This window comes from Anser brachyrhynchus (genome assembly GCF_964034855.1).
Source record: "Anser brachyrhynchus genome assembly, chromosome: Z".
NCBI classification, from domain to species: domain Eukaryota; kingdom Metazoa; phylum Chordata; class Aves; order Anseriformes; family Anatidae; genus Anser; species Anser brachyrhynchus.
The window spans coordinates 49468008-49488029 of record NC_137697.1 but is presented as its reverse complement, the minus strand read 5'-3'; the positions used below and the strand labels follow the sequence as shown (position 1 = coordinate 49488029).

General features: G+C 43.1%; 1 protein-coding gene across 2 annotated transcripts; it reads right to left on the bottom strand.

Annotated features, from left to right (window-relative positions):
- Positions 1 to 559: 559 nt before the first annotated feature.
- On the bottom strand, positions 560 to 10934 carry NANS (N-acetylneuraminate synthase). 2 transcript variants are annotated; one of them, XM_080574868.1, is made up of 6 exons: positions 10698 to 10934; positions 9849 to 10064; positions 5563 to 5662; positions 5161 to 5315; positions 3906 to 4172; positions 560 to 2401 (listed from the first exon to the last, which is right to left on the bottom strand). In XM_080574868.1, exons 1-6 carry the CDS (start codon positions 10827 to 10829, stop codon positions 2192 to 2194), a joined length of 1080 nt encoding a protein of 359 aa, XP_080430994.1. In that variant the 5' UTR covers positions 10830 to 10934; the 3' UTR covers positions 560 to 2191. The 2 variants fall into 2 exon arrangements, with proteins under 2 accessions (XP_080430994.1, XP_080430995.1); XM_080574869.1 differs by lacking the exon at positions 10698 to 10934 and adding an exon at positions 10322 to 10350 and having other exon boundaries at positions 9849 to 10119.
- Between the last annotated feature and the right edge of the window lie 9088 nt (positions 10935 to 20022).

Here is a 20022-nt window from a genome sequence, read left to right as displayed (position 1 = left end):
CAGGGAACAGAGTTCAATCCCATTGGCAGCTGCTCACCAGTGGCTTTCTCCAGGGCTCAATTCTGGGGACAGTTTTCTTTAACATTTTTGCCAATGACCTGTGCAAATGACCAAGTGCAACCTCATTAAGTTTGCAGATGATCCCAAGTTAGGCAGGAATGTTGATCTGCTTGAGGGTAGGAAGGCTTTTCCCGGGAACAGCCTGCCCAGTGAAGTGGTGGAGTCCCCATCCCTGGAGGTATTTAACAGATGTGTGGACATGGCTCTAAGGGACATGGCTTTGTGATGGGACGCCATATGTCAAGTGGATGGTTGGACTTGATGATCTTGAAGGTCTTCTCCAACCTGGATGATTCTATGATTAATTAAAATCCTGGAAATCTTTGGAGCCTATGTTGGCAGCGTTCCCTAGAACCAGCTGTACCGCCCCACTGAAGGAGCACTGACACTTGAAGCAAGCAAGGTAATCTTGGGTGGTTCAAATACTAACTGCCCTGAAACCCTCTCTGCTGCTAGCAAAGGCAAGCTCTGACCACACACTGAAACACAAAAACAATAGTTTGTCTTATAAGCTCAATTTATTTTTTAAATTTGCCATTTTAAAAAAAATCTTTTAACAATTTACTTGTTTCTTAATGTAAGGCAAGCATATTGCATCAGTCAGAGCTCACAGACTGTCACAAGCACAAGATTCAAAGACCTCTTCTCCCCAGTTTAAATACAGGACTACAGTCTCCTCAGAACGGAAGAAGGGTAAACATTTTGAGAGTAAACAGCTCACAGGTACAGAAACACAACCATCAAATTCAAAATACTTCACCAATTCATAACCAAGAGGTAGCAAGTTCCAAATAACCGTAACTAGTAAAGGGTTCTGTCACAGACAAACGCAGACAAATTAAAACAACGTGGTTTTGTGCTGACCCAAGCTAGCTGAGAGATGTGTTGTACCTGCTGCCATACTGATCCTTCCTGGACAAAGGTAAGGGCAGCAGGCTAATGGGTAGAGGAATTGCATTTCTTACTTGGAAAGTAAGAAGCTGTGATGGAACAGTGGAGTGCACGGAGGAGCACGGACCATCATGCTGTGATCTAGTCAGTGATGTGATCCAGTCGAGCAGCCAACCTCAGCTGTTTCAAAGAGCAATGAGTGGGAAAACAAAAATCCCAATGCAGTGCCTTTGCTTATTAGTCTAGAAAGGAGGCTGCTGAATCTTTACCAGCGTGAGAAGTTGCCCCCAAATACAAATACAGATACCCCAATGCACTGCAGAAATCATGAGGATGCCAGGATTCAGTCAGCTGATGGTGGATGCTTTTGCCAATTTCTGGATGCATTGATTAAACTTAGTTCCACTGATCCATCTTGGACCAATTTTTCCCCTTAACCTGTCCAGCTTGCTCTCTTGCCTTTCAGTTCACAAAAAAGTACAAAAAGGCTCTTTCTCTGCCCATTACACTGGGGCTTTCTACCCATCCAATTTACTGCATTTCTTGGAACTGTCTCTTGAGAAGGTGTGGCCATGCTGGAATCTAGTTTTCTCAAGGAGTTGTTTTTTTCCCATAGTGGCTTTACTGAATAGACAGTTATCTCCCTTCACTGTAATGCTTCATTTCAACTTTGTCCACCTTAGGCAGGTTCCTGCAAACCCTTTATCTTGAGACTTCTTTTTAAATCTTAAGACATACCTTGAGAAAAATCCATCAGGTTGCATGTGTAAAGTTTTCTGTTAAGTTTATGTAACCTTGCACTTGTCTGCATTTAACTCCAACTAACATCCTGTTTTTGCAGGGATAAGGAAAATGATGGAAGAGAGAGGGAAACATTAAAAGATATAGCACTATGACAATTCAAAGTGTAGACAAATCATTAGGATTTAGTGTATTCTTACCAGAAAAGGCAAACTGGAAGGCAGCAGACTTTGGTCTCTGATTTGGCAAAACTCCGAAATAATCTAGGTTAAGTGGAATGGAAAAGGAGTATGGTATTTTCTAGACACGCTGATACACAGTTTCTAAAAATTGCTCTTCATAATTTATATCCCCTTCCTGCAAAAACTTCCTGGTAACTGGATCTGGAAAATTCTAATCTGCTTAGATCCTTTCTTCTAATCTACCATGCTGCTATACTTAAATATGTTGTGCAGTAGGGCAGGCCTACATCATGAAATGTGTAACAGAGTACTTTGGTTTAGCACTTTACTTTCTTGACATGATTTTCTACTGCCTGCTCAGTGATGGTTTCATCTTCTTCAATATGCTTTTTAACCTTCTGGCCCAGCAGATCGAAGATGGCTTCTGGGGGAAATCCCTTAGGCTCTCCCACCTTCACTGTCAGCATGTCAAGGGTCAGTATGGTACCTTCAGGAATTGTCACCTTCGCCACAACAGACTTCCCCAGCTACAGGGGAGAAAATAAAAAGAAAGTTTAAGTCAAACACATTCCTAGACACAGAATACCAAAAGAGGTGAAAAAAAAAATATATCTGCAGTTACTTGGGAAGAGGTTGTGTGGACTGCCCTCCCCATTGGTTACTTCTTAGTCCGAATTAAGTTTGAGTTAGCATGAAAGCCTTCACTCTAACAAGGCTGTCGGGAAGATCTAAACCCATTCTGAAATCAGACAATGCCTCACTGGAATATCCCAGAAATAGAATAGCGAGAATCTCATTAGACTGACTAGTATTCTAGCTTAGTGCAAAAGCAGCTCACATAGAGTCATACACAACTATAACTCAACTTAGTTACTCACTGGATGATACGCATAGAACTGCACTATGCTCAAAATTGCCAGCATTATGGTTTGGTAAAAATAGTTAAGAAATAGCATTTTACAGGAAACAGTAAGTCTACGAAGAAGTTGTGTGCTAAGCATTATCAGTGTGCATGCTCTTACTTAGCAGCAGAATCTTTAGAGTGCAGAGGCAGAAACACTGCTGCAATAATTGAGATATTGAGACTATAAACCTAAGTATGATGTGCATAGTATCAAGCTGTTTTTTCTGAATTGTATTGGTTTTATGTGGCAAGAGTTTGGTAGCATGGGGGCTGCAGGGGTGGCCTCTGTGAGCAGAGCCCAGCAGCTGCCCCATGTCAGAGCAGAGCCAGCTCCAGACGGCTCCAAAGGGACCTGCTGCTGGCCAGAGCTGAGCCAGGGAGCAACGCTGGGTGGGCCTCTGGGAGAGTAGGTTGAAGAAGGGGGAAAAACTGTTGTGCAACAGCAGCTGGGAGAGGGGAGTGACAAAATGTGAGAGAAGCAGCCCTACAGCCCCCAGGTGAGTGCAGCAGGAGGGCAGGAGGTGCTCCAGGCAGGCAGCAGCAGTTCCCCTGCGGCCTGTGCAGGGAGAGGCCCCTGGTGGAGCAGGCTGTCCCCCTGCAGCCCATGGGTCCCACACAGAGCAGATCTCCACGCTGCAGCCCGTGGAGGAGCCCCCTCTGGAGCAGGTGGATGTGGCCTGGAGGAGGCGCCTGCGGCCCATGGAGAGCCCCCGCAGGAGCAGGCCCCGGGCCGGAGCTGCAGCCCGTGGAAAGGAGCCCATGCAGGAGCAGGGGGTCTGGGGGGAGCTGCTGCCCACCTGTGGGGGACCCGTGCTGAAGCAGTTTTTAGTTTGCTTTTAGTTTCTCACTGTGATAGTCTGCTAGTGATAGGCAGTAAATTACATTAATCTCCTTATGCTGAGTCTGTTTTGCCTGTGACAATAACTGGTGAGTGATCTCCCTGTTCTTATCTCAACCTTTGAGCCCTTTCCATCGTATTTTCTCCTCCTTTTCCTTTGAGGGAGTGAGAGAGCAGTTGTGGTGGAGCTCAGGTGTCCAGCATGGTAAAGCCACCCTATGAATTAGCTAGTTATTAGCTGTCAGTCTCAAAGACTTTCAGCTGCATGTGAAGCAAAAGCAAAAGTTACCTTTTCATTGCAAGCCATTTCACAAGGCAGGAGTTGTTTAATTGGAGAACCCATTGCTTTTTCCACAGTACGGATGGCTTTCACTAACTCTGCAAGTTCACTGGGCTCCAGGGATGCTTGGTGGTCACTTCCTTTCCACGTTTTGTCAAGAGTCACGTGGCGTTCCACTACTTTAGCACCCATAGCCACAGCTGCCACTGAAATGGCGATGCCAGTTTCATGCCCCGAATATCCAATGGGGATATCAGGAAAAGCTGATTGATATGCCTGCAATCATGACAGAGTTGGTCTGAATTATCAAGGTAGCAATTTCAGAGATGGAGCAAGTTTAACAACGATAACTGCAATGAAAACATAGACGGTCACTGTGCCACTAAACAAGTGGTTATGCTTGAGATGATTTTTTTTAATTGAACAAGTCACGCATTACCAACCATCTCGTTTCAGCAAATTCACTGGGATTATCAATGAACGACACACGTTCTATTCTTCAATTTCTCTTATACTTTTCTTTTTAATTTAGTTGTACTCTTCAAGGTCTTCAAAGCCTACATCACTGTAAATTACACTGATAAAGTAGTGCTTTATTTTCATCCAAGGACCCGATGGACTACTTAACTTGTATCCACAGCAGGTTCTACACCTCCTCCTATTTCAAATCTGAAGCACTCCTTTCTGCAGCACATAGAGGAGTTATCCAGTCTTACAGGCAATTAAATGCAGTCATGTTCTACTGAAACTAAAGCTAGGCAAATGTTTGAACACCGGCCAACTTGGGAACCTTTTCTTGCGTTAGCATCAGGCATACCCAAGTAATATTTTCAGCAAAGGCAACTATAATCCATTTCCTTTGCAGTTCCCATATTCACACGAAGCCTTTTCAATGAAAGTTTCTGGTCTTGTCCCCTGTTTAGAGTCATGTTCTCAATTACATGCACCTTCTTGGAGGTAACTGTGTCACTTTTCTTTCCACTGCAAAGCACGGGCTGACACTTCAGCCTCCTGTTTCACTCTGTTTAATTGCACATGCCCCAACAGTAATATACCTTATCATATCCTTCAAAGCTGAGTTCTGCTAAAAGAGGATCTAATTAATAATGTCACTTCAATGTTTGCATGAATTAGAGGAACATGACACTCTTCTGACTTCTCAGAGGTGAATTCCAGCTTGCCCAAGATCTGGAAATATAATGCAATAGAAATACATAGCTCTTCTCTGGTACCCTAACCATGGCACTCTCGGATATTCACTGACCGATATAACACGGAGATTGACATCCTCTGGCTGAAGCGGGTAGGCACTGGTGCATTGCAGGAAGCAGAAGTTTGGATTGATGGGCTTCACAATCTGATAAACCTGCTGCATTGTGTTCATCGACTGCATCCCGCTGGAAATCACCATTGGGCGTCCTAGCCATTAAAAAAAAAAAAATGGTTTGCCCCAGATCTCAAGTTTAGGTCCATAACAAAGCTACAAAAGCTTATTTGAAATTCTTGCAGTGAATTAATTCAATTGAACTGGAAAAAGAAGGTGGGTGAATCTTTTTTTTTTCTCTTTTTTAAGATGTTTTCCAAAATCAAGTGGAGGAAATATGTAATAATTGAGCTATTGAGACAAAGTGATGTTTACCAAGACTGCTCGAAAGAAAATGCTTACCTTTCTTTGCAGTCTTTTCCAAATATGGAAAATTGTTTGTATCTCCTGATCCTACTTTGAAAAATGGAACATCTAGTTCATGTAGAAATTCCACAGCCATCTGCAAGAAAAAGAAATCACTGCTTTTCACCACACCACTTCAGCTGGGTCAGGAACAGACAAGAACTACCATGCTGTATTACAACAAACAAACAAATAAAAGCAACCCAACCCTGCAAAACAGTAAAAGCAAAGCTTAAGTAAATACAGCACATATATACACAGCCCCCCAAACTGTACTTCTCACAAATCAATGGTATCAGGTACAAAAAAAAAAAAAAAAAAAAAGGTCAAATAAATCAAAAGCAGATACACCATTTTGCTTCAGGAGGTTGGTCTGCAGGTTAACATTTCAGAAACTCTGAGCCCATCAAAGGACAAGATTTTAAGATACAGTACAGACAGTGTGGCTGGATTTGTCAGATGCCTTGTGGCATGTCTATAAACATTAAGCCTGACTTTCTGAGACTGTTACCAAAAAGCTCTTGATACAATCAGCAGGTAAATAGTAAGAATATCAACATTATCAACATTTGTTACCCTGAGGAAAGGAGTAATTTTATTCAAAGGGAGACTTTGGAAAAGGTGCTTACTGGAACTAGCTAAGGAGCAGGGGATGTGTCAGGTACTTCAGTCTGCTCAGTTCAGTTTATGCAAGTCTCATCTACCTTTTGGCAAGGCTAGATCCCAATGGATTTACGTGTCCAACTCCTGAATAACATTTACTATTCTGAGGATATCTAGTTTCTAACTTCCCCCCAGATCAAGTGTTACTGATGTGCCTTCTTTTACATTTCTTTTACACAGATTTTGCACAGGTTTTTTATTAGGTTCCCTGTCTCAAGGCAGTCTCTTTGGTCTCCCGGCCACAGCTGGTCAAGCCTGCTCTAGGTACAGCAGCTTCATACAGCCGTGCTCCCCTGCACCTCTAACTCCCTCTAACTCCCCACAGGGCTCTGTGGGCCATGGCACTCTTGCTTGATTTTACTGGCACTACCAGGAAGAGTAACTACCTGCAGATGGGAGTTAGCCCCCTGAAGAGGGAATGCACTGCAGGCACAGAGGCAGTCTTCCTGCCTCACGCCTGCAGTTCAGAGGTATTAAACCACAAACCGCACTTAAAACTACAGGTAGCTTTCCTGAGCAGCTCTGTCACTCTGAACAGTCGTATAAGTATTCGGCTGCCTTTTGACTCTCGGAAGAAACCTGTCACCAGCTTCGGCAGTCTAGCTAACCTGTTTGCAATGGCTGATCCCCCTCAGTTCCACCATATGTAAAATTCTGCACCAAGCTACTTGCCACGTCACTATTTGTGGAAAAAGTTAATGCTCCCTTTCAAAGAACAAGTAACCCACAGACACGGAAAAATCATGTTTGCAAATCATCTATCCAAAAAGAAAGCCACAATGGATTGTCTTCTATGAGCGATATCCAAAAATAAATAGTGCCAAAGGAAAGACAGTAAAACAGTTTATTCAAATCTTAATTACACTCTGCCTCCTTCTAAGAATGTGTGTGCTATATTTGAGGTAATTCAGGAATTATTGGAGGTTCCATTAAAATTAGTATTGCATCAGTAAGTAACCTTTTGAAAATAAGTATATTTAATGAAAGAAAAATCCCAAACATATCACAAGCGACATTAAAATTCTTCATTCACATTTGGGCAAAACAATTAAATAGTTACCTAACTTTGTCCCCCTTTCAATCTCTCCCCACACATTTTTAATTTCTTTGCCTCATTCCTTGTCACAGCCAAATTCACTTAGTGCCAGAGAAAGACAAAGGTAATGTTCAAAACAGATTCGCACCTTCTTCAGTCTAATTTTTCTATAATCATTACGATGCAGATTCAATTGCTTGTGTCTAGGATGCATAATGCCTCTTTAATATGGTTTATTCACTAAGATGCATAATGCCTCTTTAATATGGTTTATTCACTAAGATGCATTGTGCATGAAGACATATTAAAAAGCCACCGAGCTAATCAGAAGAGACTGCACAAAATGAAGTATGACATATGGACCCAATATCTAATGCCACTCTTCATAAGGTGACTATCTCACGGAATTGGCAGCTTTCTCGTAGGAGATTCAAGGAACAGGACCAGCTTGAGCATCAGGGTTGGGCCAGATGACCCCCAGAGGTCCCTTCCAGCCTCAACCAGTTTGCGATCCTGTGTAACTTCAAATAGCAGGGACAACATTAAAGGGAGTGGTTCAACAGGATCCTGTTCCGTCTCCAGTACACACTGGAGCAGAGCAGATAAAGGAGTTACCTACAGTCTTTGTATTTACGTCACACATTGCTCCACAGAACTTCCTCATACAATTAAACACACAATTTAACCTCTTCAACTTACCTGGAGCTCCAGAGGTTATGCTCAATTCATAGAAGCTAACATTCTCAAGGACTTACTATATCAATCTATGCAAAGTCTGCAGTGAGTCTGAAGACGGTGAGCAGAAATACTACCAGAAGCGTCAGCAGCTGTATAAAGTAACTGCTGTTCAAAAAAGTATGCCCAAGTATGTATCAGTGCTGTTAACTATCTGACGAGGCCACAGGCTCAGAGAAGCACAGCACCTTGAGATAAAGAGAGATCTTAGAGGTGGAAAGCGATATTAGCTGCTGTATGTGAAACAAAGATGTTCTGCATTTCACTACAGCCTGTAGAAGGAGGAGGTTTTAACATCAGAAAAGAAAGGGTGTGATTTTTCATCCCAAAGGCACGCGGGTGTTTAAGATCTCAGGCACAGAAGTCTGAGACTACTGGATGTAACTGTTCTTTTACTGAAAGAAAAGATGGAGTAGGTGTTGTTATTCAGCTGGTCCCTTAGACATGAAGGCACCAATACAATAAATATCACAATACTCTCTTTTCCCTGATCTATTTCTGAGCCCATGGCATTGGGCTATTCCGATACATGCAAAACACCTGCTTGTCTATCAGATGTCTGAAGTAGTTTTTGATGGTGTTATGGTGTTCGGCAGCTGCACTCTCAGCTGGGGCACAGCAATTCAAGGATTTTGGTCCATAGGACAGTCTGTTAACAGAAACAGTGGGAATAGCCAGAGAACTAGAAAAGACAACGTAAGAAGCATCAAGGAATTGGAACTGCTTAGTCCATAAAAATATCAAAAAAAAAAAAAAAGAGAGAGTGAGAGAAATGTAATAATGGTGTTTGAATAAACAGGAGATAGGAGAATAAAAGTATGAACTTTTATGTTAGACGAGGAATTATAAGAAAGGAGATTAATCTGATATCGGGAATTCTCTCTGATGGTAGGGAAAGCAAGGCACTGAACAGACCACCTGAGAACACTAGATAAATCCCACCCTTGTCCCATCCTGGATAAGGCTACATGCAGAATGACAGGGATGATCGTTTGCCTGCCTTATGCAAGAGTGGCTGGCTTGTTTCTGGAAGCTCTCGTTCAGTTTGTTTCTCTATTATTTTCTAGGCCACAAAGAAAACTAGAACAATACATAATCTTCAATCTGTGTTAAGGTTTAACTGTTACCTGAACTTTCCAGTTTACACATTTCAATTGTAGACTGCATTTATCAATACTGTAATTAACATCGTTTTGAGGTAGACAACAAGCAAGAGTTAAAGATTTCTACATCTTTCAAGAGGGAACAGCAACAGATGAGCTTCATGGAGTTTCCAGGCTGGTGGTTGACTGTCCAAAAACCCACTGACAAAATAAGTAAATGTTTCAAGAATAACAGAGCAAGGTGAATCTCTACCTTGATTAGTAAAAGAAAAAGAAATACATTTCTTCTGCTTAGAAACATGAACTTAGTAAACAGAAAGAAAGAAAAAAAGAGAGAAACAATAGGCGTTAAGAACGGAATCTAGTTCAAATACAGAGAAGAGTTTGAAGTTTTGGAGCTGATATAGCAGACAACACTGGATAGCAGTCAGACTGCCCTTTTGATCTAAACTCTCAAAGTCTTGATTGTTTAAGGAGTCCAGCTGAGGCCTAGTCTCTAATATAATGTACTGTGCATACGTACTTCAGCATAAATGGCAGTTCTTCCGAAACACTCAGCTGTCTAACCAATCAGAATAGTGACACAAGTGAACTGACAGAAGTACCTTTACTCCAATTTCCTCATTTACAAACTCAACGTCCACACATACTTGGTGTTCTTTTTATGTCAGAACTATAGCGCATAAGTAACAAGCAACAGACACAATAGCTGGATTCTCCCTGTCATTGCAGTATGGCTTACGTACCTCGTCCATGCCAGAAGCTGTGAAGAAAATCCCTATTTCCTCAGCGTATTTCTTTAGCTCTCTGTATTGGTCATGGCTAAACTCCAAGTGGCGCTTGTGTTCCCCGTAGGTCTTTCCCCAGGAGTGTTTAGAGGTATATGGTCTCTCTAAGGCTTTCTTGTTGAATTTGTACTCCAGTTCGCTCTTCTGAAACTTCGCACAGTCTGCTCCGCATTCCTGCAGAAGAAGGTGGTGCACACTCAGTGGCAGTGCAACCAGAAACGCACTAGTCCTAGAAACAAACACACAAGGCCTGTGCAACTAATGCTGTCACCTGCATTTCAGTTTTCACATTTATCGTTGTACCCATGGCATAATGGTGTGAGCACTGCGTGACAAAGGAGCCTGCACGTGCACCCTTTTATTTCAAAATGCCTGCATGCTTGGTAGAAAAGCAGTCCAGAAATAAACCATACTGAAACTACAACACTGACCTTCCTCTAGCCATGCCTGCCAGTTCCTCAACTCAGCTGCCGCACGCTAATTTTACATGGCAGTGCCAGGCCTCCGTAGTGCAAGGACCGCGAACCTGAAAGCTGCCTGGGATGTCGCCTGTCGCAGAGCCAACCCCTCACTACTCTGCTCCACGCCAGCACCAGCAGTCGCGGCTGTGAGCACAGCACGACTCCTCCTTCCGCGGCGACACGCCGGTTCCGAACACAGACGAACGTGCATAACGCCACAGTACGTCTAACGCCTGTCTAACACGCGTGACACGTCCCCATGATGTCCACGGGAGGTATCTCGGCAGCTGCACACGCTCCCCGCCGGCTGAGGGCCCCCGTCCCGTCCCGCCACGCCCGGTCCCACCTTGGCCATGCGGATCATGCGCTTGGCGATGTCCAGGTCTCCCTGGTGGTTCTGCCCGATCTCGGCGATGATGAAGCACGGATGGTCGCCGCCGACGCGCCGCCCGGGGCACAGCTCGAACTCCCGCGACATGACGGCGACAGCACCGCCGACCTACCGACCGACTGACGGACGGACACACCGGCACACTGACCGACAGACCGACCGCGACTGCGCCGAGGGGACCCGCCCCGCCCCGCGCCGCGCCGCCCCGCCCCGCGCCGCACCGCCCCGCCCGGCCGCGCTGGTAATGGCGGCGGTGGCAGTGGCGGCAGGGGGCGCTGGCGGGGTGCCCGCCTCCACGGGGCCTCACGGGCGGCCCTGGGTCAGGCCCGGCGGAGCCGGGTTGGAGTTGTTCACCTAACCGAGACGCTGCTTTGCTTCGTTTTTTCTTTCCTCACGTGGGAGGGCACCTTGTGGAGACTAGAATTTCTGCTGTGGGGAAAAAAATGTAAAAAACTCTTAATTTCTTTTCTCTTGAAACAAAACTGACTCGAATGTCGATGTGTTGCTCTGTTTTTGACCAAACATCATTGTGCAACAGAAGATTTTTACAGAAATGTTTATAAATGCGACACGCATATCCCCTCTTTCCACTCAAACTTGTTTTTCTCGTGAGCTACCTGCAACCAAGCTGGGATACTTTGCTCAAGACAGCAGTTACCTTCTTCCAGAGCTTTAGGGATAAAAGGCATTGTAATGAACGTTTGTAGGAGGAAAGAAAAGTTGATTGTTAAGCCTGAGGAACAAGTTTCTGTGTAAAAGGGAGCAGGTTATGCAGATCAGTTATACTAACGGAATATATTAATGAGCAGTTTGTTTGCATTTATTTCATGTAGTGGTTTAAGGCTGTGTTGGGCAACTACATATTAACTCCAAGAAAAACAAAAGCAGAACTGTCTGTTGTGAAGTAAAGTGTATGAATCAGGAACTAAACCAAACCAAGCTGTGCTGCGTGGACAGAGTCCGCCCAGAGATCCAAGTGATCTCAGAAGGTGATAAATAGTTCCCGTTTCTTCCTTCCTCTGATTTTCTCTTGACTGAACCTGATAAGGCTGGAAAACATTGAATTGCTTGTTTACTTACATAAGCCACAGATTATTTTTTTATATAAAAATGTGTATCTTTGGATAAAAATGATGAGTTAACAGTTATGAAAAAAAAAAAGGAATACTTCCTGTGTTCAGAGGTTTTCACATGGTTAGCTATTCCACATTCCTGTCATTCCTCCAGGGTATATGGCTTACTTTCTGTCTTCCTCCAGTATCTCCTTCACTCTTTGGAAGAAAAGAAAAGAAAAGAAAAGAAAAGAAAAGAAAAGAAAAGAAAAGAAAAGAAAAGAAAAGAAAAGAAAAGAAAAGAAAAGAAAAGGGAAGGGAAGGGAAGGGAAGGGAAGGGAAGGGAAGGGAAGGGAAGGGAAGGGAAGGGAAGGGAAGGGAAGGGAAGGGAAGGGAAGGGAAGGGAAGGGAAGGGAAGGGAAGGGAAGGGAAGGGAAGGGAAGGGAAGGGAAGGGAAGGGAAGGGAAGGGAAGGGAAGGGAAGGGAAGGGAAGGGAAGGGAAGGGAAGGGAAGGGAAGGGAAGGGAAGGGAAGGGAAGGGAAGGGAAGGGAAGGGAAGGGAAGGGAAGGGAAGGGAAGGAAAGGAAAGGAAAGGAAAGGAAAGGAAAGGAAAGGAAAGGAAAGGAAAGGAAAGGAAAGGAAAGGAAAGGAAAGGAAAGGAAAGGAAAGAGCCATGGGCCTGTAAAACAAACAAACAAAAAAACCTCTTGGACATTCAGTCTCATTTGGCATTTTTAAACATTTAGGAATGGCAATACTGGCACCCATGAGAGATAATGAAAGAGCAGCCACATTTCATGGAGCCGGCTACATAAAATCATTTATCCTGGAGCTCTCCTTCCAAGCAAACATTTGGAAGGTTGTTATTAATGATCCTGTCGAGATTATTGCTGTACTTCCCTAATTTAGTTACCCCCTCTGTGATAACTAAAAGACAATGTTGAGGTGGTGAATTAAGGATGGGTAAAGCAGTTTGTGGTTACCTGACACGAGCTGCTGGAGAGCTGCAAAGCTTGGTGTTGGTGGAATAGAGCAAACAAACAAACAAACAAAACTTAACCAAAAAAAAAAAAGCCACAGAAGTGAAGATCTAATGTTCTGGATATAATGGAGATGCTCAGATGATGAGAAATTACCACTGTTGGAAGCTGCTGTCTGTGTTACGGAAGGAGCTCAAATTACTGGTTATGCCAGTTCACTTAAACAACCAAAATCACTGCAAGATAGAAGAGTCCTTGCAGGTCGTTTCTGTTGACCCTCATCATTAACCCTCATACAACCAAAGAACGTGCAGATTTTGCTGGAAGTGTGAGACTCCTAGCATGGAAAGGAGGCCACACCAAGTGAATTGCTGGCGGTCATGGTAGGGTTAAGCTTGAAAATGAGGCTATCAGAATACCAGCAAGGTTTCTGTGTACTGGTGATGGAAAACACTGAACTGCAGCCGTCTCAACTGTTCTGCTGCTGCAAGTCCTGGTGTTGTAAAAAAAAAAGAAAAAAAAAAAGCATTCTTACTCTAAGAAACTAGGAAAGAAGTTCGCAATTTTGGTGTGTGTGTGTGAATATTTTGGAAAGCTGAATGTTTTTGATTAGGGGATGTTGTTCTACATTTTTAAACTGAGGATGGTCTTGCTTTCCCCTTGTATTCCAAGTGATGGCAGTGTATTAATTTTGTAAGGGAACTTACTATGCCAGCGAAACTTAAACTGTGACACTTTGATAGGTCATACAGCTTGGTTTTTAATATCTAGATTTACCGTGATAACACTAGAGAAGTATAGAATGTGTTTATTTGCATCCATCTAACACAAAAGCAAAAAAAAAAAAAATCAGAAATCTCAAGAGATTTAAGAAAAGAAAGGGCCATCACCACTATAGTAAGTGAATGGGTTAGAAAATTGATAGAGGCAGGGAAAAAGGAAACAATTTTCTCCTTAAAAGTACCTTCGTGGGCAAGAGAAGGAACATTAATTTAGCAGAGTTATATGTATTGATCAAATAAGCAAGGGCAAGGTTTGCTATCTCCAAGGTCTTGAGTATCTGTATGATAGTCTTGTGCTTTGGTAAACTCCAAAGAACAACTTTTTCAGGGATTTAGCCTACTTTCTCGGCACTCCTGAATCTGTGCCTCAACTAAGCCATACGGAGGCGCTGGAGAAATAATTTACACATACTACTGCATTCTGACAAAGGCTGCCTCTGAGACTCCAAAAACATCTTGTGGCAGATGTCAGACATATTTCTGATGTTGTGGGCCTATCTGCAGAGTTTTAATGGAACTGAAAATCGGTAATTGCATTTATTATGATTTTGTGGTACGTGGTTTTTTGTTTGTTTTTTTTTTCAGGGTGAAGCTGAATTGTGTCTCCAAGGCTGTACCCACGCATACCAGATACTGCCCTTTGTACCGCTGTAGATAGAGAAGCGTAGTAGGTCGTTCTGCTGCTGTGTCTATTCCCGTGCAGAGGAGAACGGCGTCCTTCTGAGGACTGCAGTAACAGTGATTACTTGAACACAACAACCACATTGCTATGATATGATATGAAACCCAGCCTAAAAAGCGACCTCAGCTTCAAACCAGGGGTGCCTCTGAGCTAACAGTATACCATGATACAACACCTCAGTGCTGAAGTGACACACGGAACGGATGCAGCTTTTTACAATGCACTGGGACCTGTAAACGGCAGTGGGAAGAGGACACTGCATAAATACCATTTTTTGCTTTGTCTACTTAGGCATTGTAGAGCAAATATTTTTTTTTAAACTAACCTGTGAGTAAGGAAGAATGAGTTAAAAGACAGGTTTGTCACTATCTCTGCTACTCAGCAATATCACATCTTAAAGAAAACAGCGGATGTATAAAGAGCAGGCACACGTATCCATTTCCTGGCTGTTTCACAGCCAGGAAAGTTTCCTGATAAGTGAATCTGTACTAGTCATTTCTACCAGTCAGTTACATTGACCACTGTTATGTGTGGATACAAATGCAGGCACAGCTTCTTTAGGGGTGCTGAGCCACTAGAGATCTGAGTGCAATACAGTCCCATTTTATCCTACAGAAACATTTACATTTTGTGTAATGGGTAGTACATACTTTGTATGTTTCTGAACAGTTTCAAGAGACAGAATAAAAACTTAAAAGTATGTTGCAGCTATAACTAAAACACCCAATAATGGGCCACAATATCATTTGAGGAATTAGAGGGGGTTGCAAACCACTAGTCACCTCACACTCATTGTTGGATGTACAAAACAACTTGGGAGTGTAACTTTAACACAGAATGCATATGGACGCTGAGAATAAGGAAGTTCCCCACAAAATTTGCTGATTGAAAGAACAGTTCATTAAGAAAGTATTTTTTTAATTGTAATATTTGGAGTGACTTCTGAAGCAAACCTCTCAAGTGCTAGGTCTCAGTGAATGTCAGTTTACACTCCAACATGCTATGTGTGCTTATAAGACATTACTACAAGTAACCAGTATGTCTTGCAGCTCAGCCCAAAGCCCCAGATTTCTCGTCCACATTCAGTAGGTTCTCCCTGTACTAATGCTCACCGGCAGCTCTGCGGAACAGGCACACCCCTCCTCCTTGGGGCAAGTTTCTTCTGCAACCACCTGGTAAAGAAGCAGGAAAAAGATGCCTCCAGAACACAAATAATTAACTTCTGAAGTAATTTTACTATGGCAGAATACAGCTTTGCCTGTCAAAGTCTAACAAGACAAAGGATTGAACACCTGTACTTTTTTTTTTTTTTTAACCTTGCATTAAAGCAGTGGAACAGGAGATAAAAGGAAATGCAGCCACAGATTTGTAATTCTAATGTAAAGCACAAAAGCAGGAAACAGATAATGAAAGTGCAGAAGCTGTGGAACAGCAAGTGAACTGGTCCAACTTGGGCAGTTTTATACTACCACCTCCTAGAAGCTGCCAGAAGCTTTGATGTTGTCGTTTTTGTGCAGGTAGTAAAACTCATACAAAATGAGTAGGGCTAGGACCTACTTACTGTTGTCAGATATCAGGCACTTTTCGATCTCTTTTACCCTTGAAAAGGGTGTGGCAACACCAATTGCAAAATTGTTTTTCATGAACCTCTGCATGATGTAAGCCTAAACCCTGGTTCTGTTGGAGTTTCGTCTTTTACTTTGGTGGGAGAGCCATCTCACACTGAGTATTTTATGGATATGTTTTGGCACCATAATGAGAAGTAAACTTTTAAGGCCAATGAGGGTGTGTTTGTTCTCACACTGATAGATGGTGACTTGTAAAATTGATTTTTATGCCATAATGCTTTATTCAGGAATTAGAGAGCTTGAGACAACAAGCGCATGTAGTTTGAGCATTCTGACATGAAATGGCTTCTGCACAGCTCTGGAGATCAGCTGGCATGACAGAAGACCTCCGAAAATGGTTCTCGAAGCATGCAGTGTGCTTGCAGCTTTGACAGTTTGTAGGAAGACTATTTCACAATGGTTCAGTACTGATGATCATTTGCCCACAGCGATTTCTTTCCAATATCAAGATTCTAAACTGTTAAATTTTCTCGGTGGATTGTAAATTTTTGTTCTCAGCTCCTTGGACTATGGACTGCACAATGCTGGTGGCTGTTAACTTCCTCAGGCCACATCAGCTGCCTTACCCTGTTCTGTGACTGCTTCTTTGTCCTCTTTGTTCTGTCTAAAGTGGTCTTCCCTGTTCTTAAGGCTGTACTTCTTCAATAACCAGAAGCTGACCATCAGTGAGATGTTTAAAGTTTTGTGGCCTGTTTTCAGCCTGTGCAGATATTTTCAAGGTCTTTGGAATTATCCCACACTTAAACTCCATATCATAACAAAAGACACCTGGCACTGACCTCCAGTCTGCACTGCAAATTCGCACTAGCTAATAACAAGCCTCACGGTTCTCCAGCTCTTGCAAAGCTAGCATTAGGTTTCTTACTAGCAACAGCAGTGTGGTTGTTGTTGGGCCACCAGACAACAGTCACAGGCTGCACACCGACTTGTGGTGATGGCAAGAATTCATTCTCTGTAGAGTTTGGTTTTTTTTTTGTAATTTCAGCACAGCATCTAAACTTCAGACTCCACCCAAGATTACGAGCATTTCCGTTTTGCTCTGGGCACTCTTCTCTTGCCAGTTTGAAAGCGAGCCTGTGTATTTTGACTGGTCTAGACGTGCTAGCAGCTCAGTAAACTACAGTAATGATGGATGTATAATGTCACAACATTTTGTAGATTTTAAATGACTGTAAGCCAGGGAAGGACTGTTCAGACTGAAGAGGAAGCTCCGGGGTGACCTTATTGCAGCTTGTCAGTATTTAAAGGGGGCTTATAAAAAGAAGGACAGTGACATTTTGCTCAGGCTGACAATGACAGGACAAGGTGGGAACGGTTTTAAACTAAAAGAGGGGAGATTTAGATTAGATGTTAGGAGGAAATTATTCACTCTGAGGGTGGTGAGGCACCGGCACAGGCTGCCCAGAGAAGCTGTGGATGCCCCATCCCTGGAGGTGTTCAAGGCCAGGCTGGATGGGGCTTTGGACAACCTGCTGTGGTGGGAGGTGTCCCTGCCCATGGCAGGGGGGTGGGAATTAGGTGATCTTTAAAGTCCCTTCCAACCCAAACCATTCTGTGGTTCTAGGATTCTGTATGAAGAAGAGGAAGTCTGAGACTGGATAAGGAATTTGGAGGGATTGGCTGGGATAGCGTGCACAAGACAGCTGTGACTAGAAGCCAGTAAGGGTAACAGAAGTGGAAACTGCAAAGAAACAGATCAAAGGATAAACTGAGGAACAGTGAGAGAAGAGAGTAGGACTGCCTGATACTGGGTCAGTAAGCTGGGAAGAATAAGGAAAATCCCAAGAGCTGAGGAAGCCAAAAAGTTGCTTTGAAGGATGTGGGACAGAGTAACTAGTGCAGGAGCTGGAGGCTGAAAAGGAGAGAGGTTCCATGAGAAGTGCTGCTGGGAACGGCAGCTGAAGGGACTGAGTAATGAAACTAAAGAGCCTTTCCATAGTGGGATGACTAGATGACTAAGGTGAGACAAATGGGACTGGAAATAAGGAAAAAGGCAGGAGAGAGGCATACTGGAGGATATGGAACTGATAGTGTTAAGCATCCTTTTTTTTTTTTTTTTTTTTTTAATGTTTTCCTCCTAAAAAGTCACAGGAGAAAGGCTGTGAGCCACTAGAGCACATCCCAATCTGGTGAAGATTTTGAATCTAACCAAAGATGTGCCATCAGCATATTTTCTCCCTCCTTCAGCACAACTGTCTGCTCCTCCTTCAGTTATTTCCTGTGCTGAAGTAGCAGAGGTCTAAATGTTCCAGCCTTGTGCATGTCTCTGGGACACACTGCTTTCTGATTCGACAGTGCACGTGCTTGGGACTAATGACACAAAGCACATGATTAGGGCTATAAAAAACTCCAAAGATAAGGGCTGCTAGTTTTAAGATTGTTTTTTTTTTTTCAGTTGTTGTTTTTGCCTCTTTTAGCATACTTACTATAGAGCAGTCAGAAAAATACCCTACCCCAAAAAGGAATCTTTGCCCCAGGTTGTACCAGATGTAGTGGAGGTGACTGTCCTAAAGTCCGTATGTTACGTGTTTTAGAGGGTGGGAGGCTGAGCGATCAAAGCTTTATGGAAAAGAAAAGCTGGTCCCTACATTGAGACAGTGATGATTCCCCAAGCCTTTGCCGAAGATTCGCTGGGTGATGCTGTGCAAGTTACTAATTTAAGCTTTTGACAGAAGATTGCAAATTTGAATTCCTCGCTTTATGTCTGTGTGATTTGAGGCATTATGATTTAGTCTACCCAAGTGCTGAATTTGTCCAGCTACAAATCAATAAAAGTGTGCTGAACTACACAATGATCATAAAATACCAGTCTTTAACATCTCTAAATAGGCATTGGGAATAAATAGACACTTTCTACCCTCTTCTCATTGTATTTTAGTTCTGCCCTGTATGTGTGAATGTACTCTCTGGAAATTGAGGACAGAGAGGGGAGGAATAGTTCTCTCTCACCTTGCTGAGAGGCGTGTAAAAGTAAATTATTACTTTAAAAATCCTCCACACTCTTGTGAATGGTGCAAGGGAGAGGCACAGGGGAGAAATGAAGAAATCTGTTGTCAGAGTAGTGTTTGAAAGGTATCTGGTGCAGAAAGCCTGAGTGACACACACACAAAAGAAAAAAAAAAAAAAGAATAAACTTAGAAATACTAATTAGTGTCAGAGTCCAGTAGCCCAGCAGCATCAACTTAGCCTGGGGGCCTCAGTCCTGCCCCAGTGAGAGCTGGGACAGTTTAACCTGGAGAAGTGATGGTTCAGGGAGATCTTACCAATGTGTATAACAGCCTGATGAGGCTACCTGGAGAAGGGACATCCAGGTTCTTCTCTGTAGAGCCTGCTGACAGGACAGGAGCCAATAGGCACAAATAAACATAAAAATATAAGAGCATTCAAACTGAAGACAAGAAGACACTTTCTTATTGTGAAGATGGTCAAAGAGGTTCCCAGAAAGGCTGCAGTCTCCATCTGTGGAACTACTCAAACCCCAATTGGACAGAGTCCTGAACACAGGGTTCTTGGTGATGCTGCTTGAACAGGCATGTCAGAATAGACAGCCTCAGGAGGTCCCTTCCAAACTAAACAATTCTGTGATTCATCTGCCACTTCTTTTGATAAAAAAAAAAAAAAAAGGAACTCTTAATGTCTTGTTCCTTACCAAAACCTCTACATTGCATTCTTTTCTCTGTGTTGTTTTGCCTCAGTCATTCCATTAAAAATGGGGTCTCATAATCTCATGTTCCTCTGACTTCAATTTTATGGTTTTACATCTTCAATCGTATCATTTCAAGCATCTTGTGCCCATCACTGCAAAGATGGCTTTTATACCACTCCTCCCCCACCTGTTATCATATGACTTTTCTGCTCCAACAGTCTGTCCCTCTCTCTGTGCAGTTCATCTTTGTACAGCTCTGAGCTTCCCTTAGGCATTGAACAACCTCTGTCCTCTACACTCTACTTACTCAGGTTCTTCTTGAATACCATGCACTGGTGTGAAGATCAGAGATGCAGCTGTGACAGCAACAAAAAGTAGCAGCACTGCAGCACATGTACTAGTTATATGTACACTTCTGCTTTACTTCCTGCTTACGGGTGTTCTTTGAAAAGCAGCTGCACCTCTTATCTTGAGACCTTTGTATTTTACCACATTGCAGACACTACCAACA